Here is a 21,557-nt window from a genome sequence, read left to right as displayed (position 1 = left end):
GGAAGCCTAGCGTCACATCCGCCCTTATTAAACATGACCGACCTCCTTCCCTTTCTTCTTAGAGCCGAGGCGGGGCCTCGCCTTTCAGGCTAACTATGATTGGTCGCGATGAGACTCGGAAATGTCTCTGACCAGGGTTCCAGAGGAGGATACTCTAGCTTTGAGTGCTTGGTTGCTTTCTATAACACACTTGGCGCCAGGAACTGGCGGTTTCCGGGCTGCTCTCGATAGTTATCTCTGGACGGATAGAGGGGATCGCGCAGGGTATTATGGGACAATAATGGACGCGCTTAAGGTTTGGGATTGGCTTTCTGAGGCGATCTGAGTGAGGGGTGGCGGTGCCGGCGCCCCGAAATCTGGGACAGGAGGTCCCAAGAGTCGGGTTTGGTGAGGTGAGTGTCCTTTCTTTCTTCTTGACCTGCCCTTCGCCAATTACGGCAGCTCCAAGCGGCGGATATGGGTCCTTCGCTCATGTTCCGGTCCGAGTTTGCGGTCTCGTCCCTGTCACCCAATTTGCCTTTCTTACCCTTGGGATGCTGCACCGGTCCGGGCTTTCCTGTCCTTTCTCCTTGATCTGGTCAGTACTGCTGCCTGGCTGCCCAGGGGTCATCCTGCACCCTTCTTTAGGCCTCTGCATTGGCCCCCTCCCAAGCAGAGGCCGAGCCTAAGTAGGGCTCCTTGTGTCTTTCTTCTCTTTACTATGTGATCTCCTCTACTAGAATGTCAACTCCAAGAGGGCGGGATTTTTGCCTGTTTTGTTCTTTGTTCTTTTCCTATTGCCCAGAACAGTGATTGGGTCACAGAAGGTATTCGATGAAAAATTGTTGAATGAGTAAATCTAGTTTTTCTAAATTTTCTATTCTTAATTGGCTTCTTTGTCACTAATCATTCTCCAGAATCCAGTCCTTTTAATTCCTTATTTGTTCTCAGCAGCTAGTTAAGTCCTATCAGACTCCTTGTCTTGTGCTATTGGGATCTTTCTTTGCTGTCTCTAGATAAGTTTGTTTTCCTGTTCTCCATTAATCAGTTTAAATTCATTCATTCATTTATTCACCAAACTTTATTTCACTAGGTGCTGGCTGTAGTAATAGCAAGATAGACAAGGTTCTCTTTGGCATCCTAGGAGTATATTTTTTAGTTCATGCTACTGTTGAGCATAGCATATATATGTTTACCTTCCTGTTTAGATTTCCTCACATGCACAGAAGTCACCAATATGCAGCTCTGTCTTTTCTCTTCTGCCTGATGGCATTTTTCAAAATGCAACTCTTGTGTCTGTGTTGATATTATGTTTGGCAATATTTCTCTGTAGAGCCGTGCATGTTAATTAGAACTGGGCAAAACATCCTGGATTCTGGTGGTACCCTACACCTTGACAGTTCCTTTGCTTCACTGACTTGTTGAAAGAGGAGAATTATCCAAGCACCTAGAATCGGTGTATAAGTGGATGGTGTGTAATGGGATGTAAAGAGGAATGAATTTGATACACGTTGAGTGTCAGAAAATCTTATAATCACCTTAATACTTTTCAGGAAACCATTTCATAACGTAGTGTTTCTCGTTAATATTTTTGGTGAACATGGATTGTTATTAAACAAGATCCCAACTGCCGGGAGGTAATTCTTTTCTACAAAACACAACTGGTCCAAAAAAATCCACTAGTATATGGATCACATAGTATATGGTAGCTTTATACCCCAGCATGTCTACTCTGCTGTATCTGTAGTTTAAAGGGAGGGAGAGGTAGAAGGGCTCATGTAGAAAATGTTGAGCCCCGATTAGTACAGAGAAGCATGGCAAATAAAATAACGTGACAGTTACTTTTATGTATGGCTTTATGGTTACAGAGAGCTTTCGCATACACTTTCTTGTGGGATTCTTATAATAATTACGTGGAATAAATAAAGCAAAAAATATTTCTGTTTCGCAGATACAGAAATTATGCCTAACCAAAAATTAAGTTATCTGCTTACAATCATACAAGTAGAAAATATCAAAAGCTTGCATTCTAATTGAGGATTCTGACTTCAAATCTAGTGGTATTTCCCCTACAGTCCCTTTCTAGATGCCATCATGTTCTAGTAAGTGTCCTTCGTGAGGACTGTGCTTGCCTGGTATCCTCTTGGATCCTGGTGTTTGGTGGGTGTGTGAATGTGTGTCTCTGTTTCTGATGTGTGTCAGAGTGGGAGTAGGAGGATCTTTTGAGATTGTCAGTGACATAATGGAAAGATTTTGGCAAGAGGTAGCTAAGCAAATCCTGGTCTTGATGGGGAGGTTAACTCCCTGAATATCCCTGTAACTTCAGTTATCCTGGGATATAGCAGAGCTATACCTTTTCTCCTTTTATATCCAATACAAAATGGGTTGTCTTCCTTCCACAGAAATCCCAGAGCCTGTCATGGAGGACACCAGCGAGGATGCCTCGATCCATCGATTGGAAGGCACTGATCTGGACTCTCAGGTTGGTGGTCTTATTTGTAAGACTAAAAGTGCAGCCAGTGAACAGCATGTCTTCAAGGCCCCTGCCCCCCGCCCTTCCTTGCTGGGACTGGACTTGTTGGCTTCCCTGAAACGAAGGGAGCGAGAGGAGAAGGACGATGGAGAGGACAAGAAGAAGTCCAGAATCTCTTCCTACAAGGACTGGGAAGAAAGCAAAGATGACCAGAGAGATGCTGAGGAGGAAGATAGTGACCAAGCTGGCCGACATAGCCGAAAAGACAGGTAAAGGCTTTTGGATGGGTTGACCAAAAGGGAATGAGAATGGAGGCCAGGGAATAACATCCCATGTTGATTTCTGTTTTCTTGTTGGACATATAGATCTTTATGGTTTTATTATGATTCTGTAGTATTGAAGTAGATAGGAACTGGTATTTTCTTCAGATGTGTGGGGGAACATTCAAAGGTGACTAAAGAGTAGAGCACAAAGATTAGAAATGATTTGGGTTGTTGCCATCAGTAAGCCTGTAGGGAGATTAAGTGGAAAAGGTCAGGTCACCCAGCCAGCCCCCCTTTGGGGGCAAGGTTTTTTCTCCTAAGGAGGGGCGTTTTACCACTTGCCCTCTCTGTTTCAGGCATTATCGATCTGCTCGGGTAGAGACTCCATCCCATCCTGGTGGTGTGAGTGAAGAGTTTTGGGAACGCAGTCGGCAGAGAGAGCGGGAGCGGCGGGAACATGGCGTCTATGCCTCGTCCAAAGAAGAAAAGGATCGGAAGAAAGAGAGATCACGGGATCGAGACTCTGACCGCAAGAGAGACAGAGGTAACCAGCCCAGCCTAGTTCCTATAGCCCAGTAAGCATTTGAGCGGTCATGTCAGCTTCTTTCCTGTTGCAGGAATTTTTCTAATGCCTGACAATTAGGGAGCCCTGTTGGTGTTTATAGTGTTGGGGTTGGGAATAGCAGGCTGTTTAAGAACTGTCACTTGCAGCATAGCTGCTTTGCTTGAGTGTGTAGTTCTCGTTTAATTATGAAAATTGGTGATAAAGGCGATACCAGGCAGTGTGTATAAGAAACCAGAATTTACAATGGTGTTGGTGACAGAGAAAGGACAGTGCTGTGAAGCAAAGCTGGACATAGAATCCAACGCTGGCTTTGCTCAGTATTATTTAAATTTTATAGCTTATAGACTGGTGACCATTAACAGCTATTCATTGTAGACTTATAACTATTGTTTTTTGAATTCTTGCAGGAAAATAACTGTTACTGTGAGTTTGAAACTTTGTAGCCAGTAACTATTTTTACCCCCTGAAAGAATGGGGATATGTGAGTTTCAGGAGCCCATGGATCGCATTAGAGCAGTGCAGGTTGCACCTGTGAGTGAGTGGGAAGGCCTGTCCTTTCTCTAGGGTGAAGATGGGTGGAAGTTAGGATGGGACACACATTTTCTAAGCTCTGCACGTGGCTCTTGACAGATGAGAGGGATAGAAGCAGACACAGCAGCAGATCTGAGCGGGATGGAGGGTCAGAGCGCAGCAGAAGAAATGAACCGGAGAGCCCGAGACACCGACCTAAAGGTAGATCGAGCCGTTGCTTGTGGTGATTTGTCAGGGGTCAGTGTATACAAGGCAGCGTCCTCAGTTGAAATGCCGTGGGCAGAGTCAACTGCTGGTTCCACTATGAACTTCTTGGAATACTTGGTTCTGAGTCAGGTTGGAAGGCCCTGGACCTCCCTGTTGAGACGGATATGCTCCTCTAAGTTGGTAGGCCAGTGGACTGAATGGCCAGTTTTCCAAATGGCAGGAAAGAATAGGGAGCTGGGGAACAGAAGAATTGATTAAAAATAATTATTTAGGGGTACCTGGGTGGCCCAGTCAGCTAAGCATCCAACTTTGGCTCAAGTCATGATCTCACGGTTCATGGGTTCAAGCCCCGCGTCGAGCTCTGTGCCGGCAGTGTGGAGCCTGCTTGAGATTCATTCTCTCTCTCTCTCTCTCTCTCTCTCTCACTCTCACTCTCTCTGCTCCTCCCCCACTTGTGCACACACAACACACACTCAAAATAAATAAATAAACTTAAAAAAGTTGTTTATATTCAAGAGGAGTATGTTTGCTGAGAGAAAATGGATATTCTTCAAGATGTTGTAAACACATTAAAAAAAGAAAAGTGTTATAAATATGTGAAAACGGGCCTATTAAAATCCAGATACCTTAAAAATTGTCAAGATTGTGTTACAAGTAGATATCAAGTCTACCGATAGTGAAAGAAAGAGATTTGGGGAATTCACTTTTGGCTGATAGCCCTAGAGCCGTGTCCCAGTGAAGTTAGAGGTTTCCGGTGGATGTGTTCTTTGTCGCCCCAGATGCAGCTACCCCTTCAAGGTCTACCTGGGAGGAAGAGGACAGTGGCTGTGGTTCCTCAAGGCGCTCGCAGTGGGAATCGCCTTCCCCGACACCTTCCTATCGAGATTCTGAGCGGAGCCATCGGCAGTCCAGTCGAGATCGCGATAGGTGATGTTCTGGGCAGAGCAGCCCAGTTTCTCTGGGTGGGTGGCAAAGGGTGGACGTGATGAGGGCAAAGGGATCTGGGCTGGGGGAACAGATGGCAGCTGGGGAACATGTCTCAGCTTAGTGACTTAGCGATGCTGGTTACGCGGTCTCCCAGGTCCGTGAGGAGCAGGTACTCAGATGACACACCTCTGCCAACCCCATCCTACAAATACAACGAATGGGCCGATGACAGGAGACACCTGGGGTCCACACCCCGTCTGTCCAGGGGCCGAGGTAAGGCAGGGGGAGGGAGGGGGACAGGGAAGCGGGATCACTTGTCCCAGTGAGGCTGAGCAAAGCTGCGCTTCTGGAGCTGTGCGGCTTTGCAGGGCTCTTGGTGGGGCTGGGGGTGTTTGGACTGACCTGCTGCGTGTTCTCCTTCAGGAAGACGGGAGGATGGCGAAGAAGGAATTTCATTTGACACAGAAGAGGAACGGCAGCAGTGGGAAGATGACCAGAGGGTAAAAACCTTATATCTTTGAGGCACCGAATGAGGAGTGGTGGACCTCCATGGGTGAATGGGCCACGAGTGATGCTCTAGTGGAACTGGACTTCGATGAGGGCAGTTAGCACTGGACAGTCTCTAGAGCCGAGCTGGATTCAGTCCCGAAGCCTCGGAGTCTCTCCAGAGGCACAGGCTCCTCTGTGAAACTTCTCACCTGCCACTGGCAGACCTGTTTTAGTTAAGCGTTGGTGCCACCATGTGGTGAATGTAAGAAGTGCCGTCACGATGGGTGGCCACAGAGTCCGTCCCCGCCTGTGTCCTCCACATGACTCGTCCTAGAGCACATGGTCTTCCTCCTGCACCTCCCACAAACATTGCTCCACCACACCAGTGACTTCTCACCAGACACCTCCCCTCTGGTCTTGTCTTGCACATAAACTCGATCTGTTCCTTGTTTTCACCGCTCTGTCACATCGCTGCAGCAAGCTGACCGGGACTGGTACATGATGGATGAGGGATACGATGAGTTCCACAACCCCCTGGCCTACTCCTCCGAGGACTACGTGAGGAGGCGGGAGCAGCACCTGCATAAACAGAAGCAGAAGCGCATTTCTGCTCAGCGGAGGCAGATCAATGAGGTGGGCCGCTGGCGGTAGCTGGAGTGAACCCGGCTGGCGTTGGGCATGTGGGAGAAGTGCGGGCCTTGTGCACATGGTGGCAGCGCAGCTGGCCTCTCGTCGCTGAAGTATTGGGTGTCGCTGTGCCTCTAGAGTCTGAGGAGGGTGGGCGTAGAGCCTTTCAGTAGTTATCTCCTAACCTCTCTCTCTCCTGTAGTCCTCCTTCCGTGCTGGGATGGGAACTAGCAGGGTGTTCTTTGTGTCTCTGCGTGGGGCTGCGGACGCTCGCCATTTGTGTGTCCGTATAGAGGTTCTGACTCACATATAAAGGGCTGCTGCTTGGAAAAAATGTCGCCGGTGGTTTGGGATCAGTCACTTTTCTTTCTTAGGAGCCACAGGGCACAGAGGCCTGTGACATGTCTACGGCCAGGCCTCGTGTGGCCCTTCTCTCAGGACTTGATGTGTGGACTCTCCCAGTGACCTTTCAGATGCCTTGTGGTTGCAGTCTGAGCGCGGCCCCCCGTTGTGTTCTCATAGGATAACGAGCGCTGGGAGACCAACCGCATGCTCACCAGTGGAGTGGTCCATCGGCTAGAGGTGGATGAGGACTTTGAGGAGGACAGCGCAGCCAAGGTGCATCTGATGGTGCACAACCTGGTTCCTCCCTTCCTTGACGGACGCATCGTCTTCACCAAGCAGGTGAGGCCGCTGGGGCCTGAGAGAAGAAAGCTCAGATAGAATTGAGCTGAGAGTGGGGGGAAAAAAAAGAGGAAAAAAAGCCCCCATCCCAATAGGATAGAAATCCTTTCATTTATTAGGGCTGTCATGAAGTGGACCTTCCTGTTGAGTGTAACGATCAGTGGAGAATTCCTCTTTTTCCCCAACCTACAGCCAGAGCCTGTGATTCCAGTCAAGGATGCTACTTCTGACCTGGCCATTATTGCCCGGAAAGGCAGTCAAACAGTGCGGAAGCACAGGGAGCAGAAGGAACGCAAAAAGGTTGGTTTCTTGTCCTTTGGGGCCTGGGAGTCTGTTTTTTTTTCTTTTTAGAAATTGCATGAGATCTCACGGGTAGAGGTCCTCTTGGAAGTTCGAGGACACTCACACAGCAAGAACCAGCTGTTGGAGGAGGGCTTCGTGTTCCTCCACCAAGGCCTTTGTTAAGACAACCACAGGGCCCGATGCTCTGGTGGCTTGAGGTAGAAGAAGGGAATGTGGGCGCCGGGCCACTGCGGCTTTGTGGGAATTTACCACCTGCTCGATGGAGCCTCCTGTGCAAGTGGGATTGGTTTGCCATGGACCACAGTCGTGTTACACGATGGAGCAGACTTTCCGTATTTTTTTTAGGCTCAACACAAACACTGGGAACTGGCTGGAACCAAGCTGGGAGATATAATGGGTGTCAAAAAAGAGGAAGAGCCCGATAAAGCGCTGACAGAAGACGGTAAAGTGGACTATAGGTAGGAGTCTTGGTCAGCAGTGGGCTGTCTCCTGAGCCAGGGGCCCTCAAGGACACTTGCTGGGGAACTGAGAGAATTTGTGGCTCATGAACAGAAAAATTAGGTCACTTTGGGTCTTCTAGTCTGTTCTCATCCCTTCCTCCTGGTCTCTCTTCTACCACCTTCAGCTTTTCCGAGATATTATTCCTGCCACCACCACTACTACTGCTATAGGAGTGACCTCAGTGCCTGTCAGTGTTAAATGCCTCACAGATACTGACTGAATTCTCAACGACAGTCCCACAAGATAGGTGCTCTCCTTCCCATTTTTCGTGTGTAGAGGATGAGACCCAGGGAGGTTAAGTAACTTGTTTGAGGTCACCCAGCTGTAAATGGAGCGATGCTCAGACCCAGACATCGTAGCTTTGGAGCCTGGTGTCTTAGTCACGGTGCTGAAGTGCACTTCTGATGTTCAGTGTTGGAAGGTAGGCTTTGCCCCCTTAGATTTCAGCTTAATGGAAGGAAGAACCATTTTTAACAGTGTTTTGAAAATAGGAAAGATTGTTTTTACCAGGGAGTGGCTTCCCTGTTCATAGAGGTATTTAAGCAGATGGCAGATAGCTGCCTGTTGGGGTTCACACGTTGGGTAGATGGCTGGACTCAAGTGTCCCTCCTGAATCTCATCCTTTGAACATACTGAAGTCTTACTGAACTGGCATCCAAGTGAATAATTCCCTGCACCCCTCTGAGAAATAACCCAAATGAGAAGTCAGTACTGATGGTCAGCCCTTGTTAGTGTATAAATGTAATCCCGTAGGCATTAATTGTTAGCTGACTGAGAGTGACGGAGAAATTAGAATAGGAAGCCTGACAGGGTGTGGGGGGAGGTCTGAAAGGGGGACAGGTCTCTTGGGAGAGTGGCGGGCAGCAGACATGTGGACGCCCACTGGCAGCACTGAACCCCTCTCTCTTTGCAGTTGGGAAAATTACAAAGTTCTTTGGAGTCTAGGCATGTATACATGTGTCAGATATTTGCGTGCTTTCAGTAGAAGCTGGAGGTCACTACTAAGTGGGACTATTTTTTCTCACAATTCTTTGAAAATGAAGCTTTACAGACCATGCCATCTGCCATCCTGCCAGGAGGAGAGAGGAGGTCTGACTCTGGTCAGGACTCTGTAGCCACGACTCCTCCATTTAGCCTTTCGAGCATTGAGCATTGTGCTGGGTATTCTGTACAAGATAAATACCTGGTGATCTCAGTTCCTCTTCTGGTTGAGCTTTCTGGGGCAGAGAACTGGCCCATTTGTTAACCTGAACTCCTCTGAGTCATACTTAGTTTTCTTTGCCCAGGGAATGTTGGGTATGTTGTGGATGATGGTTCTCAGACCGCAGTTCTAGTCCCTTAGGCCAGAGGAGACGAGAAACATCTTGGATCACCTGGCTGCTCTAGTGTCTCAAAGATTTCTTGCGTCTTGTTGAGGTGGGTCTTGTTCTTGGGTGTAGGAAGAAGGACAGTAACCCAGTCAGGAAAAACAGTGTGGGAAATTGTGCAGGGTGCTTAGGTTGCTGTGTGTTCTCAGGACGGAGCAGAAGTTTGCGGATCACATGAAGAAAAAGAGTGAAGCTAGCAGCGAATTTGCCAAAAAGAAGTCGATTCTGGAGCAGAGGCAGTACCTGCCCATCTTTGCTGTGCAGCAGGAGCTACTCACTATTATCAGGTAACTTGTCTAGGAATTCCAGTGTTGACTGGGTGTCCCTTGGGTCCCTTGTGTTTACTCAGTAGCTCTTTTACTTTGGGCTGTTGCATCTGGTAGAGAAGGGAGAGAATTTTTTCTTATCTGACCTCCATACCGTGGGCTACTTTGCATGAAGTAATAAGCAAAATGACTTTGCTCTGTTGTATTTCATTTGTTTAAACCTCACCATCTTCTTTTTTTTTTAAATGTTTTATTTATTTATTTTGAGAGAGGCAGGGGGCATGAGCAGGGAGGGGCAGAGAGAAAGAGAGAATCCTAAGCAGGCTCTGTGCTGTCCATGCAGAGCCCGATGTGGGGCTCAATCTCACAAACCATGAGGTCATGATCTGAGCTGAAACCAAGACTTGGATGCTTAACTGACTGAGCCACCTAGGCACCCCTAAACCTTACCATCTTCTAGACATTGTAGGGGGTGTCTTCATTCGGGGCTGTTTTCCCAGGGAAATCTGCCTTTAAGCAGGCGTGCTCCTTGGATAGCCAGACATAGCATAGGAGGTGGCAGCGTCTTGTTGGAGGATTGGAGGTGGCCATCCGCCTGACCTGATTTGCCTTTCATCTTCTTTCCCTTGTAGAGATAACAGCATCGTGATTGTGGTTGGAGAAACAGGGAGCGGTAAGACCACCCAGCTGACACAGTACTTGCATGAAGACGGTTACACGGACTACGGGATGATTGGGTGCACCCAGCCTCGGCGTGTGGCTGCCATGTCGGTGGCCAAGAGAGTCAGTGAAGAGATGGGAGGAAGCCTTGGTGAGGAGGTGAGTGGGCACGAGGGCTGAGCTGTACAGCTTCCGTCCTTTTGAGCTGACCTCCTAAGGCCTGGGCCCAGCATGGGGTATGCGGGCAGTGAGCTGGGGCCCAGAGCTTCTGAGCTGTCTCTCCCTGACTTTCAGGTGGGTTATGCCATCCGCTTTGAAGACTGCACCTCAGAAAACACCTTGATCAAATACATGACTGACGGGATCCTGCTCCGGGAGTCCCTCCGGGAAGCAGACTTGGATCACTATAGTGCCATCATCATGGACGAGGCCCACGAGCGCTCCCTCAACACTGACGTGCTCTTTGGGCTGCTGCGGGAGGTGAGGGCTGTGGGGCACAGTCTGCACCCGTGGGGCTTTGATGCATGCCCTGTTGGTAGTTCATGACCGAGGTACTCCGGGTGGGCTGGGGTCTCGCCTGAGGGATCCAAGAGGGTCTCTGACAGGCCTGAGTTTGCTGAGGCCTCCAGGTTGCCAGGTTGAGACCTGGGTTGTAGTTTATTCTGTTCTTGCTCAGCCAAGAGACTCCGAGTTCTCTTGGCCGTGGCTCTATGGGTTCGGTCCTCAGGACTGTTAGGAATCTAATGTGCCCATCTGTCAGCTTCAGCTTGTTTCATCTGGGAGTAATGTTGCTGAGATTGGAGGGAGGGAGCCAAGTGTTCCAAATCTATAGGGAAGCCTCGGACTGACCTCTTCTCTCAGGTGGTGGCTAGGCGCTCAGACCTGAAGCTCATTGTCACATCGGCTACTATGGATGCAGAGAAATTTGCTGCCTTTTTCGGGAATGTTCCCATCTTCCACATCCCTGGTCGTACCTTCCCTGTTGACATTCTCTTCAGCAAGGTACTGAGGCCTCCTTTTTGAACCATTCCTGACCTCTGATGAGAAGTCAGTTGGAGGGCATGGGGTAGGGAACTGAGCCAGGAAAGGTTTTTGGGGTTACCGTGGGGCAGATGGGGCACTCTAGCTCTAGGTCTGAGACACAAAAGACTGTACTCGGGGGAGGTCTAGTTTTATTCTTTCATTAGAGCAGCAGTGCAGGGTCCAAAGAGGGCAGTCAGGCCCATCTGTAGCCCTGAAAATCCACTGGCTCTATCCCTATACCAGTGACTGACCACCAGTTCCTGAGGGCTGTCCACCTGCATTTCTCTCGATGCTTCCCTTTGACCATGTCTCTGACTGGTGTTGCAGACGCCGCAGGAGGATTATGTGGAGGCCGCGGTGAAGCAGTCCTTACAGGTGCACCTGTCGGGGGCCCCCGGGGATATCCTTATCTTCATGCCTGGCCAAGAGGACATTGAGGTGCGTGCTTTGGTCATGACCATGATGAGCAGGTAGGATCCTACATATGGGAGTTTGGGGCTCTGGTATCTCATGGCTCCTCTCTGTGCCCTCAGGTGACCTCAGACCAGATTGTGGAACATCTGGAAGAACTAGAGAATGCACCTGCCTTGGCTGTGCTGCCCATCTACTCCCAGCTGCCTTCTGATCTCCAGGCCAAAATTTTCCAGAAGGTGTGATAGCAAGAATATCTGTCTTGGGTACCCACCTTTGGGTCTCCCTGGATTTTCCCAAGGGAGGACTAGAGAGAGGGTGTTACTTTCCCTGCAGGGGTGGGGTGTGCTCTTTGCCCTGTGGAGTCTTTCCTACCTGAGGGCCTACAGCCTTCCCTCTTTGTACATCCTGCCTGGTTCTAGGCTCCAGATGGAGTTCGGAAGTGTATCGTTGCCACCAACATTGCCGAGACATCTCTGACTGTCGATGGCATCATGTTTGTTATTGACTCTGGTTATTGCAAATTAAAGGTAAGAAAAGACACAGGCACTAGGGCCCTGGGCCTTCACCTGAAGCTAACTCAATGTAGTAGGTGGTGGGAAGGCAGGCCCTGGGTCTTTAGCCCTTAAACGAGGGATGGACTTGGATTTAAGAGGCTAACATTTGAGTGCTGATTTTGCTGTGCACTTGATTGACTTAATCTTTGTGATAACGCCATGAGTTAGATGATTTAATAACTCTGTGCAGATTCACAGAGCTGGTATTTGTGGGGAAATTTCTTAAGGTTCCTGGTTTCAAAAGGATGGCTGCCAGGGCACCAAGGTGGCTCGGTGGGTTAAGCGACTGACTTGTTATCTCAGCTCAGGTCTTGATCTTAGGGTCATGAGTTCACGCCCGTAGTGGGCTCAACACTGGGCATGAAGCCTACTTAAAAAGGAAAAAGGATGGCTGTCTGCATTGCTAAAACACTTGTACTCTGTGCTGCGTAGCAACCAGGGTTTGTCTGTCTTTGTCTCAAGGTTGCCTCCCCCTTTCCCCTTACTCTATGCTTAATCAGCTCTTTATTGTCCCCTCCTAGGTCTTCAACCCCAGGATTGGCATGGATGCTCTACAGATCTATCCCATCAGCCAGGCCAATGCCAATCAGAGGTCAGGGCGAGCCGGCAGGACGGGCCCAGGTCAGTGTTTCAGGTAGGAGCCCTGTGCTAGCCTGCTCTCTGGGGCAGCGCTGGGATTGCTGAGTGTGGAGCCCAGGCTGGGGCAGTGGGGACTGGACTGTGATCCAGCAGAGGGATGCTGGCCCTAGGATCCCTGAGCCTCGGGACTGATGGTGGGGCTGCCACTTGGTGGTTTGCTCCTCATATGCTGCTGAGCCAAAGAGTAGCCTTTCCAGATGGCTCGGAGGTCTGAGCAGCTTTGGGTGTCAGGCAGTCCCATGTTGAACGTACCTGCACCTGAAGACTCTCACAGGCTAAGTCTGAGCAGATTATATCTTGGCTCCTGTTACACTTCTGCAGTTAGTTTTTCTGATTTTCGTGTTTTAAAAAATAACGTATTCGCTACGGAAATTCAGAAAATACAGAAGAGCATAAAGAAAACAAAACCGAGCCATAAATCTCATCCCAGGCTCATTGGTTCCAGAATTGAAACAAATATGTAGGAGACTCCAGCAGAAGAGTCAATTGGCAGGACTGATTTGAATGGGTGGAAATCCGGGATTCAGAGAGAACAAGGCAGGTGGGGGAAGAAATGAGAACTTGTCCTCCCTGCCTGTGGCTTTCTTCCGTACTGACCTCTGTGGGGTGCAGGTGCAGGGCAAAGCTGGGGTAGCATTGGGTCTTCCACTGCAGGGACCCCTGCGCGGGCAGCTGGGCCCCGAGGTGGTAGATGCAGCAGAGTGTGGTCTTCTTCCCGGCAGGCTCTACACCCAGAGCGCCTACAAGAATGAGCTCCTGACGACCACGGTGCCCGAGATCCAGAGGACTAACCTGGCCAATGTGGTGCTGCTGCTGAAGTCCCTCGGGGTGCAGGACCTGCTGCAGTTCCACTTCATGGACCCGCCCCCCGAGGACAACATGCTCAACTCCATGTATCAGCTCTGGATCCTCGGGGCCCTGGACAACACAGGTGCCGAGCCCCGGGAGCTGGAGATGGGGGTGGTGGTGGTGGTGCTCACGGGCTCTGGCGGTCGGTTTCGCTCCTCGTTTACTTCACTGTGTCCACCTCTCCCAGGTGGGCTGACCTCGACTGGGCGGCTGATGGTAGAGTTCCCGCTGGACCCGGCCCTGTCCAAGATGCTCATCGTGTCCTGTGACATGGGCTGCAGCTCCGAGATCCTGCTCATTGTGTCCATGCTCTCGGTGCCAGCCATCTTCTACAGGCCCAAGGTTGGTGGTGGTGGCCGCTCTGCTCTCCTCGAAGCTGCAGGGGGCTTTACCGGGTTGAGGAAGGGTTAGAGAGGACTGGTTTCTTTCTGTATCATTAAAATGGAACAGAGGCATGGGAGTCAAAGTTTCCAAAGAGTGGTATTACTGCTTTCTGTTAAGCAGGTTGGGGGAGGGGAAAGCATGGGCTAGATCAGTGGTTTTCAGGTGATTTGGAAATTTCTTATCGTCTGGTATAGTTGTGCCTGAGCTGTCACGTTTTAGAGTAGATGTTTTGTCAGAAGCTACGTTATTTTCCCTGGATCGTTAGGGTAACACACTGATGTGTTTAAAGCTGTGCGTGCAGGCAGGTAACAGTGTGAAAAGCTCCGGGATCCTTGCAGTGGGCCTGGACTCCCCGTGCTTACAGTAAGGGTCCTTTTTCCTTCCTAGGGCCGAGAGGAGGAGAGTGATCAAATCCGGGAGAAGTTTGCTGTCCCCGAGAGTGATCATTTGACCTACCTGAATGTCTACCTGCAGTGGAAGAATAATAATTACTCCACCATCTGGTGTAACGATCATTTCATCCATGCCAAGGCCATGCGGAAGGTGGGGGCAGTCGCCCAGATAAGCAGGATGTTGGGGTGAGGCGGGGAGGCAGGAGAAGGCGGGCTTCATCCTTGCCTGCCCCGTGTCCTTCTCTAGGTCCGGGAGGTGCGGGCTCAGCTCAAGGACATCATGGTACAGCAGCGGATGAGCCTGGCCTCGTGTGGCACTGACTGGGACATCGTCAGGAAGTGTATCTGTGCTGCCTATTTCCACCAGGCAGCCAAGCTCAAGGTGAGCCCAGAGGAGCCTGAGGGAGTTGTGGCCCTTTCCTGGCTGATAATCATACCAGCGCGGAGTTCTTTCATTCTCATTGTACAGTCCTACAGACCTGGGTTTTCCCCACCAAGGCCTTTGTCAAGACCTGAGATGGAGTGGCTGTCCAGATGAGCAGTATTGTCCTGATGTGGCCACTTTTTGTGTCTCTTCCATAGGGAATCGGGGAGTATGTGAATATCCGGACAGGGATGCCCTGCCACTTGCACCCCACCAGCTCCCTCTTTGGAATGGGCTACACCCCAGACTACATAGTGTATCACGAGCTGGTCATGACCACCAAGGTGAGTCTTCTCTGATGCAGTTTACTTGACGTGGGCCTACCTGGCTGGGCTGGGCCTTTGTAACCCTTCATTGCCTTCCTGTGTGAGCTTTGAGCCTGGGAGGCTTGAGGCCACATGTGTTGCTTTGAGACGAATTGAGAGATTTGAGGATTTGAGGATGCTTACATGGAATTAACCTTCAGATGCCAGTGACCTCAGCTATTCCAGCAGGATTGTTTGTTACTTGCTGCCAGGGATGAGCAACCCCTGTTGGTGTCATTAGAAGGGCTTTCTGGGGAGCCTGGGTGGCTCAGTTGGTTAAGTGTCTGACTTCAGCTCGGGTCATGATCTCAAGGTTTGTGAGTTCAGGCCCCACATTGGGCTCTGTGCTGACAGCTCAGAGCCTGGAATCTGCTTCGGATTGTGTCTCCCTCTCACTCTGCCCCTCCCCCGCTCGCACTCTGTCTGTGTCTCAAAAATAAATAAACATTTAAAAATTAAAAAAAAAAAAAAAAAGACTTTCTGAGGGGTTAGGCCTTTTTTCTTGGATACTGGGTGTGGGGGAGGGGCATTTTTTCAAGCTTGGAGGGATTTGGGAGAAAGGATTAAAATTCCAGTGTCTGGGGCTTATGTCTGCCTTTTTCAGCCTCACAGGGCTGGGGGTCAGGCCCTTCCCACGTAGGTCCCGATTGTGGAACTGCTCGGCGAGGGACGGCCCAAAGCATTGGCCTTCCTGTGACCACCGCTTTGTGACCCTTCTGCCTGCAGGAGTACATGCAGTGTGTCACTGCTGTGGATGGAGAGTGGCTGGCGGAGCTGGGCCCCATGTTCTACAGTGTCAAACAGGCGGGAAAGTCTCGGCAGGTAAGTATCCCGCGCTTGCCACGGAGGTTCTGTTTGCCTGTGGGACTCATTTTTCGCACAGCCCGGGATTGAAGACACGTCCTCACCTGACCCCGGTCCTCCTTACTTCTCTCTCAAACATAAAAGCTGTGATGGAGCCAGGTTGGTATGGTAGATTTTCGCCCATCTGCTCCAGTTGCTTGGTTGGATGAGCCTTTTAAAAAAAACCTTATTATTGAAAAGTCCAAATATTCGTAGAAGTATAAAAAACAGTATAGGGAGCCGTCATGTATTCCTTACCGAATCTCCATAATGTTCAACATGTTGGTCAGACTTATTTGGCTTATTCCTCCTCTTCTCCATATGCTAATTTGTTTTCTTAGAAAAAATTTTAAAGCCTCTCTCTGACACTTTATTTCACCAATAAATACTTGAGTAAACATCTCTAAAAAGACTGGTTTTTAAAATGTAACCTTTTTGCCATTATCACTCAACAGAATTAATCCTTAATGTCTTCCAGTCCTTATTCATATTTTGTCATTTGTTTCAAAGATAAACTCGTATGATTTGATTTGCTCGAATCAGAATCTGAATGTTACAGTTAGTTGGTATATGTGTAAGTGTTATGTTCTAGAATGTGCTCTGTTCTCATTCTTTATTATGTCATTGATTACTTGGAGAGACTAGGTCACTTGTAGAATATTCCATTTTCTGTATTTGGCCGATTGCTTTTCGTGATGGCGTTTAACTTGTGCCTCTGTCCCATGTTCTTTCTGTAAACTAGTAATTAATCCAAAAGCCTGATAAGATTCAGGTTCAGCTGTGTTGGGCAAAGATGCACAAATGCGTGCAGTGCCGTGAACTTCCTTTTAGATCCTGTCAGGAAGCACGTAAGGGCTGGTGGCCCCACTTTCGGGGATGCTGAGAGTGGTCAGTGGTTCTGCCTGATCCCTCCAGGATAGATTGTCTCCCTGCCACTCCACCTCCTCATGGTCTTCGCGTACGTGGATGGCTGCTGCCTCGAGCTGTCCTTCAGGGCTTCAGACTGTGGGGGGCTTTCCTTCCTCTCTTGTCTGTACTGTCCACATTGGGTCTGTGCACACCTTCCTTATGTCTGTTCTTCCCAGCCAGCTGATCGTGTCTTCCCTATTTCTTGTACTTCCTGGCATTACTGTGAACTTGGTAAGAGAGTGAAAGTACTTACGGAATTGAGTGGAGAGCTGAGACACGATAGGGTTAGGACTGAATCGTGTCGTGTCTGTCTTGAATCAACGAATCGGCCTCGAAAGAATAGATGGCCTTGGTGTTGGGGCAGGGAGCCACGTGGCCCCGCCTCTGGGAGCTGGCAGTGTGTACACGGCACCTGGCTTGTGGTGGGGAGATGGGTGGGACAAGGCTCTCCACTTGCTGGTGATGGTCCCCAGTACCTCGCCCTCCCTTTTCTAGGAGAACCGCCGACGGGCCAAAGAGGAAGCCTCTGCCATGGAGGAGGAGATGGCACTGGCTGAGGAGCAGCTGCGAGCCCGCCGGCAGGAGCAAGAAAAGCGCAGCCCTCTGGGCAGTGTCAGGTGGGCTGCGGCCTCGGGACCCTGGCTGGGATGGTGCCTGCCCCTGGGAGGCTCTGGGGAGCAGCCCGATAGACTGAGCAGGTCCCCATGCAGGCCGGTGATCTAAAATTTGAGTGTGTGGAGCTGAGCTGGTCACAGAAGTTGACTGGTTCCATGGAGGCATGGGAGGAGTTCCAGACATACTCTCAAGGGGCAGTGATACATCTGCAGCTCCTGGTCATTGTCACATTGTACTGAGGCCTGCGGTGGGCTGGAGAAGTAGGCACGGCTTATGGCTCTACCGACAGGCTAGGCCTTAGAAATCACGTGGAGACGGGCGGAGAGTCTTGGGCTTCTGTGTCTGCCGGTGCCTGGAGTCAGGTCAGGCTTCACAGGTGAAGGGCACAGTTCTCCACAAGACTGCCTTCACTTCAGGGGCACCTGGGTGGCTCAGCCAGTCAAGTGTCCAACTGGAGCTCGGGTCGTGATCTCGCACTCTGTGAGCTCAAGCCCCGTGTCAGGCTCTGTGCTGACAGTTTGGAGCCTGGAACCTGCTTCAGATTCTGTGTCTCCCTCTCTCTCTCTGCCCCTCCCCTGCTCATGCTCTGTCTCTCTCTGAAAAAAGAAAGAAAAAAAAAAAAAAAAGACTGCCTTTACTTCAGACACCAGCTATAACTTGGGGTGTGCTAAAGATCCCTCTCACTTCTGACCAACTTGCTACATATTTGGGGATCTGCATGGACTCCCCCGCCATTTGATAACTTGCTAGAATAAGTTGCTAGAATAAGTTGCTAGAATAACTCACAGAACTCAGGAAAGTACTGTGTTTGAGATTATAATTTTATTATAGCCACAGGTTACAAATCAGCACCAAGGGAGAGATGCATAGAGTGAGGTCTGGGATGGTCCCAAATGAGAAGCTTCTGTTGTCCTCGGGGCCGTATTACCCTCCTGGCCCATTGGTGTGTGATAGTATGCACAGAGCATTGCTAGCCAGGGAAGCTTCAGCATCCAGAGCTTTATTGGGGTTTCGTTACATAGTCACGAATGGTTGAGTATGTATCCATGTGATTGACAGTCTCCAGCTTCCTTTCCATAGAGGCTGAGCTGATATCATGAGTCTCAAAGTATAGCCTTCTGGTCACGTACTTGGTTTTTCTTTAAATTTTTTTTTTTTTTTAACGTTTATTTTTGAGACAGAGACACAGCATGAACGGGGGAGGGTCAGAGAGAGGGAGACACAGAATCCGAAACAGGCTCCACGCTCTGAGCTGTCAGCACAGAGCCCGACGCGGGGCTCGAACCCACGGACCGCAAGATCATGACCTGAGCCGAAGTCGGCTGCTTAACCGACTGAGCCACCCAGGCACCCCACGTACTTGGTCTTTCTAGCTGGGCCAGCCCTTATCCTGAGTCCTCTTGTTAGGATAAACTATCAGATATTACCATGTGTAACAGAGACACTCAATCCCTCTGGAAATCTCGAGGTTTTAGAGATGACCTCCCAGGACTGGGGACTAGAGCCAGCCAGATTCTTTATTAGAAGGTGGAGTGGCCGTCTGGTGAAGTGGCTGGAAGACTGCTTCCATAGCTCACCTGGGAGGCATGAAAGGAATTGTTAAAAAATCAACCTGCCAACAGTCCTTGGTGGGTATCAGAGTCAGGTGGTGCTGTTACTCTGCTCCCCATCACAAATGGGGATGGCAGCAGGGGGGAAATGTGCTGGGGGAGAAGACCATTCAGCCCCAAAGCCTGCTCACACACAGAAAGAGCAAGGCCTCAGGCTCCTTGCTGTGCTGTGCATCCTGGTTGGCGTGAGTAGCAATGTGATTCCTCACCCCTCTTTCCGTGTCTCCAGGTCTACAAAAATCTACACTCCAGGTCGGAAAGAGCAAGGGGAACCCATGACCCCTCGCCGCACGCCAGCCCGCTTTGGGCTCTGAGCCGAGGCTCTCCCTGCAGAGGATGCAGCGTGTGTTGAGTCCTGAGCCCTGTGGCCAGAGCATCCGGGGCCTGCCAACAAAACCCTTTCATCTGCGCACTTTCGTCTGTGTACATCACAGCCCCTGGGGAAGCTCCTGCAGGGGCCAGCTCTACAACAGAGGGAGTGGCAGTTCCTTGGTGCAGGGGTGCAGGTCAGGGTGTGGAGCAGCGAGAGCTGCCAGGGCAGTGAGAGCTGGCCAGACCCACTGTGTCCAAATAAAACATTCCTGGGACGCTTGGTGTATAAATGACTTGGCCGTAACTATGGTTTTTTAAAATTCCGTGTAAAGCAGCAAAATAGACCTACAGGGAATTGTAATTTGGTTATAATTCAGGATTTGGAAATAAATTTATTGTTTGTAAAATGTTATTGCATTTTGGACTGTTCCTTTTTCCCTCGCTGCCCTAAATTACATGATAGAAGATGGGCAAGACGCCGACTTGACTTTCTTTAGGTGGCTCCTTCTAAAATCTCACCTCACCTTATTTCTGTTCTCCAGGCAGTCCTCTTAGAAGAGGGTTGGCAGGGTGGGACACAGCTGGCAGGGACAGATAATGGCCTGGGGCACTAGGCGGGCCAAACTCTGAGGGCGCCTCACTGTTCCCAAGGCTGGTGGGCAGGACAAGGCTGGCCAACGGCCAAGTGGGAGGGAGCTGAGTAGCCATGCGCCCTCTTCCCTTCCCCAGGTGTGGGTTGGCTGCTCTCTTGCTCAGAATGGCAGAAGTTTGCTCTGCGTGTGTAAGGGTGCTGTATTGGCAAAACTAGTGTAACATACTGCTTCTTGATTTTTGTGTAAAGGATGATCCTTGCACTGAAATCACTAAGCTTTTCTCTTGTTAAGCAGCCTGTATCTGCTGAGGTGGCTCTTTGGGTATTTGGCCCTTTGCATCACGCACGGTCTTTATTTTGTGATCCCCTGGGGTTGGGCTTCTGCTGGGTGTGCTGGTTGCAAGGTTCTGTGTCGGGGCTGAATCACTGCTGGGGTTGGCTTGGGGCTCAGAAGCACCTTGATCCCAGGCCAGCACTCGGCTCCAGCCCCTTGGGTCATGCTGCTATTACTTCTATTCCCTTTCTCACTTTGTTCCTGGGATGTGAATTTAAAATTTAAGTCAATTTTACAGATGAATTTGGAAGCTTGGCCTTGCCAGCCAGCACCAGCTACCACCTCCACTTCCATTCTTTTTACCTCTAACTGCCTTTATTGGGAATTCAGGTGGAAACGGATTTTTCATGGCTCTGGAGTGAAGAAAGAGCTTCTGGCTGCTCCTCTGAGAAGGCTTCTAATCATGGCACCCAGTTGAAGGGCTAGCAGAAGGTGTCTACCCGCTCTATGGAAAGAAGTAAGCTGGGTATGTGATCTATTTACAGACGTGGGCTTGGGATGCAGAAGAACGGGGAAAAATGGAGGTTCCAGTGAATGGCTTTGTTACACACAGGCTGTGACCTTGGTCATGAACTTACTTTCCGATTCCTTAGATCACAAACATGAAGCCAGAGATTATGAAAACCATGGGTCAACCCAAACTTTTCATTTAAAAACAAGGAGCACCTGCAAGGACACCTGCCACACACAGGTGCCACAGGGTGCTTGGGGAGGCTCCCCACCCCCCAGCAGCACTTCCCAAATCTGTTTTGGTGTTGGAACTTCTGCACAAGAGTCTGCCTGGACCCCTGTCTCTAATATTATCTTTTAAATTATGGATGCTTTCTATTCAGATCCACCTTAAAGTTCCTTCCCACTTTAATATTCTGATTCTTACCACCTCTTCCTCAGATAATAACTGATTTCTGCCCCCAGGGATACAAAAGCATGTCTTTGACAAAAACCCTGAAGGGGATTCTGGAGATTGGCTTTTAGGTTTTCTCCTGGTGTGAAGGAACAGTGAGGCTGTTGAACTGGACATCTTTCTGGGGGCCCCCTGTTGCTCTCAGTCATGGGCATCTATCCTTAAATGCCTAGCTGATGGTACTTTAGACACATGCCAGCAGTTGTGGGTCTTGGGCTGAGATGGGGGTTCGTTCTGGGGACTCCAGAGCTTGTTTGCAAGGTCCTGTCTATGGCAGGAAGCTTCCTCCTCAGTTGGGCTGTGGAGAGAAGGCTCAAAAGACAAGTGCTTATGGGGCAACATGGTGATGCCAATGAACTTCTCCTTCCCTTTAGTAAGACAGCCTGAGGGGGCTGATGTTTGCTCTGGGTTTCTTCAGCTCAGTGGAGAAAATTATACTCCAGGTGGATCCAAGAGAATCTGTTGCAAAGGATTCTGTGGGCCCAGATATCAGAATCTGAGTGACATCTTCTCAATGGGTGGCTGAAGCACTAATTTTTTTTTTTTTTTTTTTTTTTTTGGTTACTTTTTAGGACAGTTTCCGGTGTGCAGCAAAATTGAGCAGAAGTACAG

At 49.8% G+C, this 21,557-nt stretch overlaps 2 protein-coding genes across 6 annotated transcripts in view; one reads left to right on the top strand and one right to left on the bottom strand.

The window, feature by feature from the left end:
- Positions 1–115: 115 nt before the first annotated feature.
- Positions 116–19,527, top strand: DHX38 (DEAH-box helicase 38). Of its 2 annotated transcripts, XM_045443354.1 has the most exons (27): positions 116–392; positions 2,382–2,721; positions 3,072–3,259; positions 3,911–4,012; positions 4,798–4,945; positions 5,100–5,218; positions 5,369–5,445; positions 5,912–6,067; positions 6,584–6,745; positions 6,938–7,045; positions 7,394–7,506; positions 9,066–9,203; positions 9,815–10,001; positions 10,137–10,322; positions 10,704–10,844; positions 11,193–11,303; positions 11,399–11,515; positions 11,699–11,806; positions 12,355–12,467; positions 13,195–13,403; positions 13,509–13,663; positions 14,093–14,248; positions 14,345–14,479; positions 14,680–14,805; positions 15,553–15,648; positions 17,074–17,195; positions 19,033–19,527. In XM_045443354.1, the coding sequence occupies exons 2-27, from the start codon at positions 2,399–2,401 to the stop codon at positions 19,115–19,117; spliced, it is 3,681 nt and encodes a 1,226-aa protein (XP_045299310.1). In that variant the 5' UTR covers positions 116–392; positions 2,382–2,398; the 3' UTR covers positions 19,118–19,527. The 2 variants fall into 2 exon arrangements, with proteins under 2 accessions (XP_045299310.1, XP_045299311.1); XM_045443355.1 differs by lacking the exon at positions 3,911–4,012 and having other exon boundaries at positions 119–392.
- Positions 17,994–21,557, bottom strand: part of PMFBP1 (polyamine modulated factor 1 binding protein 1) — a 52,712-nt gene continuing 49,148 nt past the window's right edge. For 3 of the 4 annotated variants that reach the window (XM_045443357.1, XM_045443356.1, XM_045443360.1), the window contains one exon: positions 19,515–21,419. In XM_045443357.1, the coding sequence (XP_045299313.1) occupies positions 21,316–21,419 (104 nt within the window). In that variant the 3' untranslated portion in view covers positions 19,515–21,315. Of the gene's footprint in view, positions 18,333–19,514; positions 21,420–21,557 lie in introns of those variants that run through there. The other variant, XM_045443359.1, reaches the window with a different exon arrangement.

The sequence above is a fragment of the Leopardus geoffroyi genome, chromosome E2 (assembly GCF_018350155.1).
Source record: "Leopardus geoffroyi isolate Oge1 chromosome E2, O.geoffroyi_Oge1_pat1.0, whole genome shotgun sequence".
Classification (NCBI taxonomy): Eukaryota; Metazoa; Chordata; class Mammalia; order Carnivora; family Felidae; genus Leopardus; species Leopardus geoffroyi.
This window is presented reverse-complemented; position numbering and strand designations above follow the sequence as displayed.

Excerpts from the sequence above, each read along its gene's own strand:
- DHX38 (XM_045443354.1), top strand. The coding sequence starts at position 2,399 with ATGGAGGACACCAGCGAGGATGCCTCGATCCATCGATTGGAAGGCACT. Across the intron at positions 4,946-5,099 it reads TCCAGTCGAGATCGCGATAG|GTCCGTGAGGAGCAGGTACT; the intron begins GTGATGTTCTGG and ends GCGGTCTCCCAG. Across the intron at positions 17,196-19,032 it reads AGCCCTCTGGGCAGTGTCAG|GTCTACAAAAATCTACACTC; the intron begins GTGGGCTGCGGC and ends CCGTGTCTCCAG.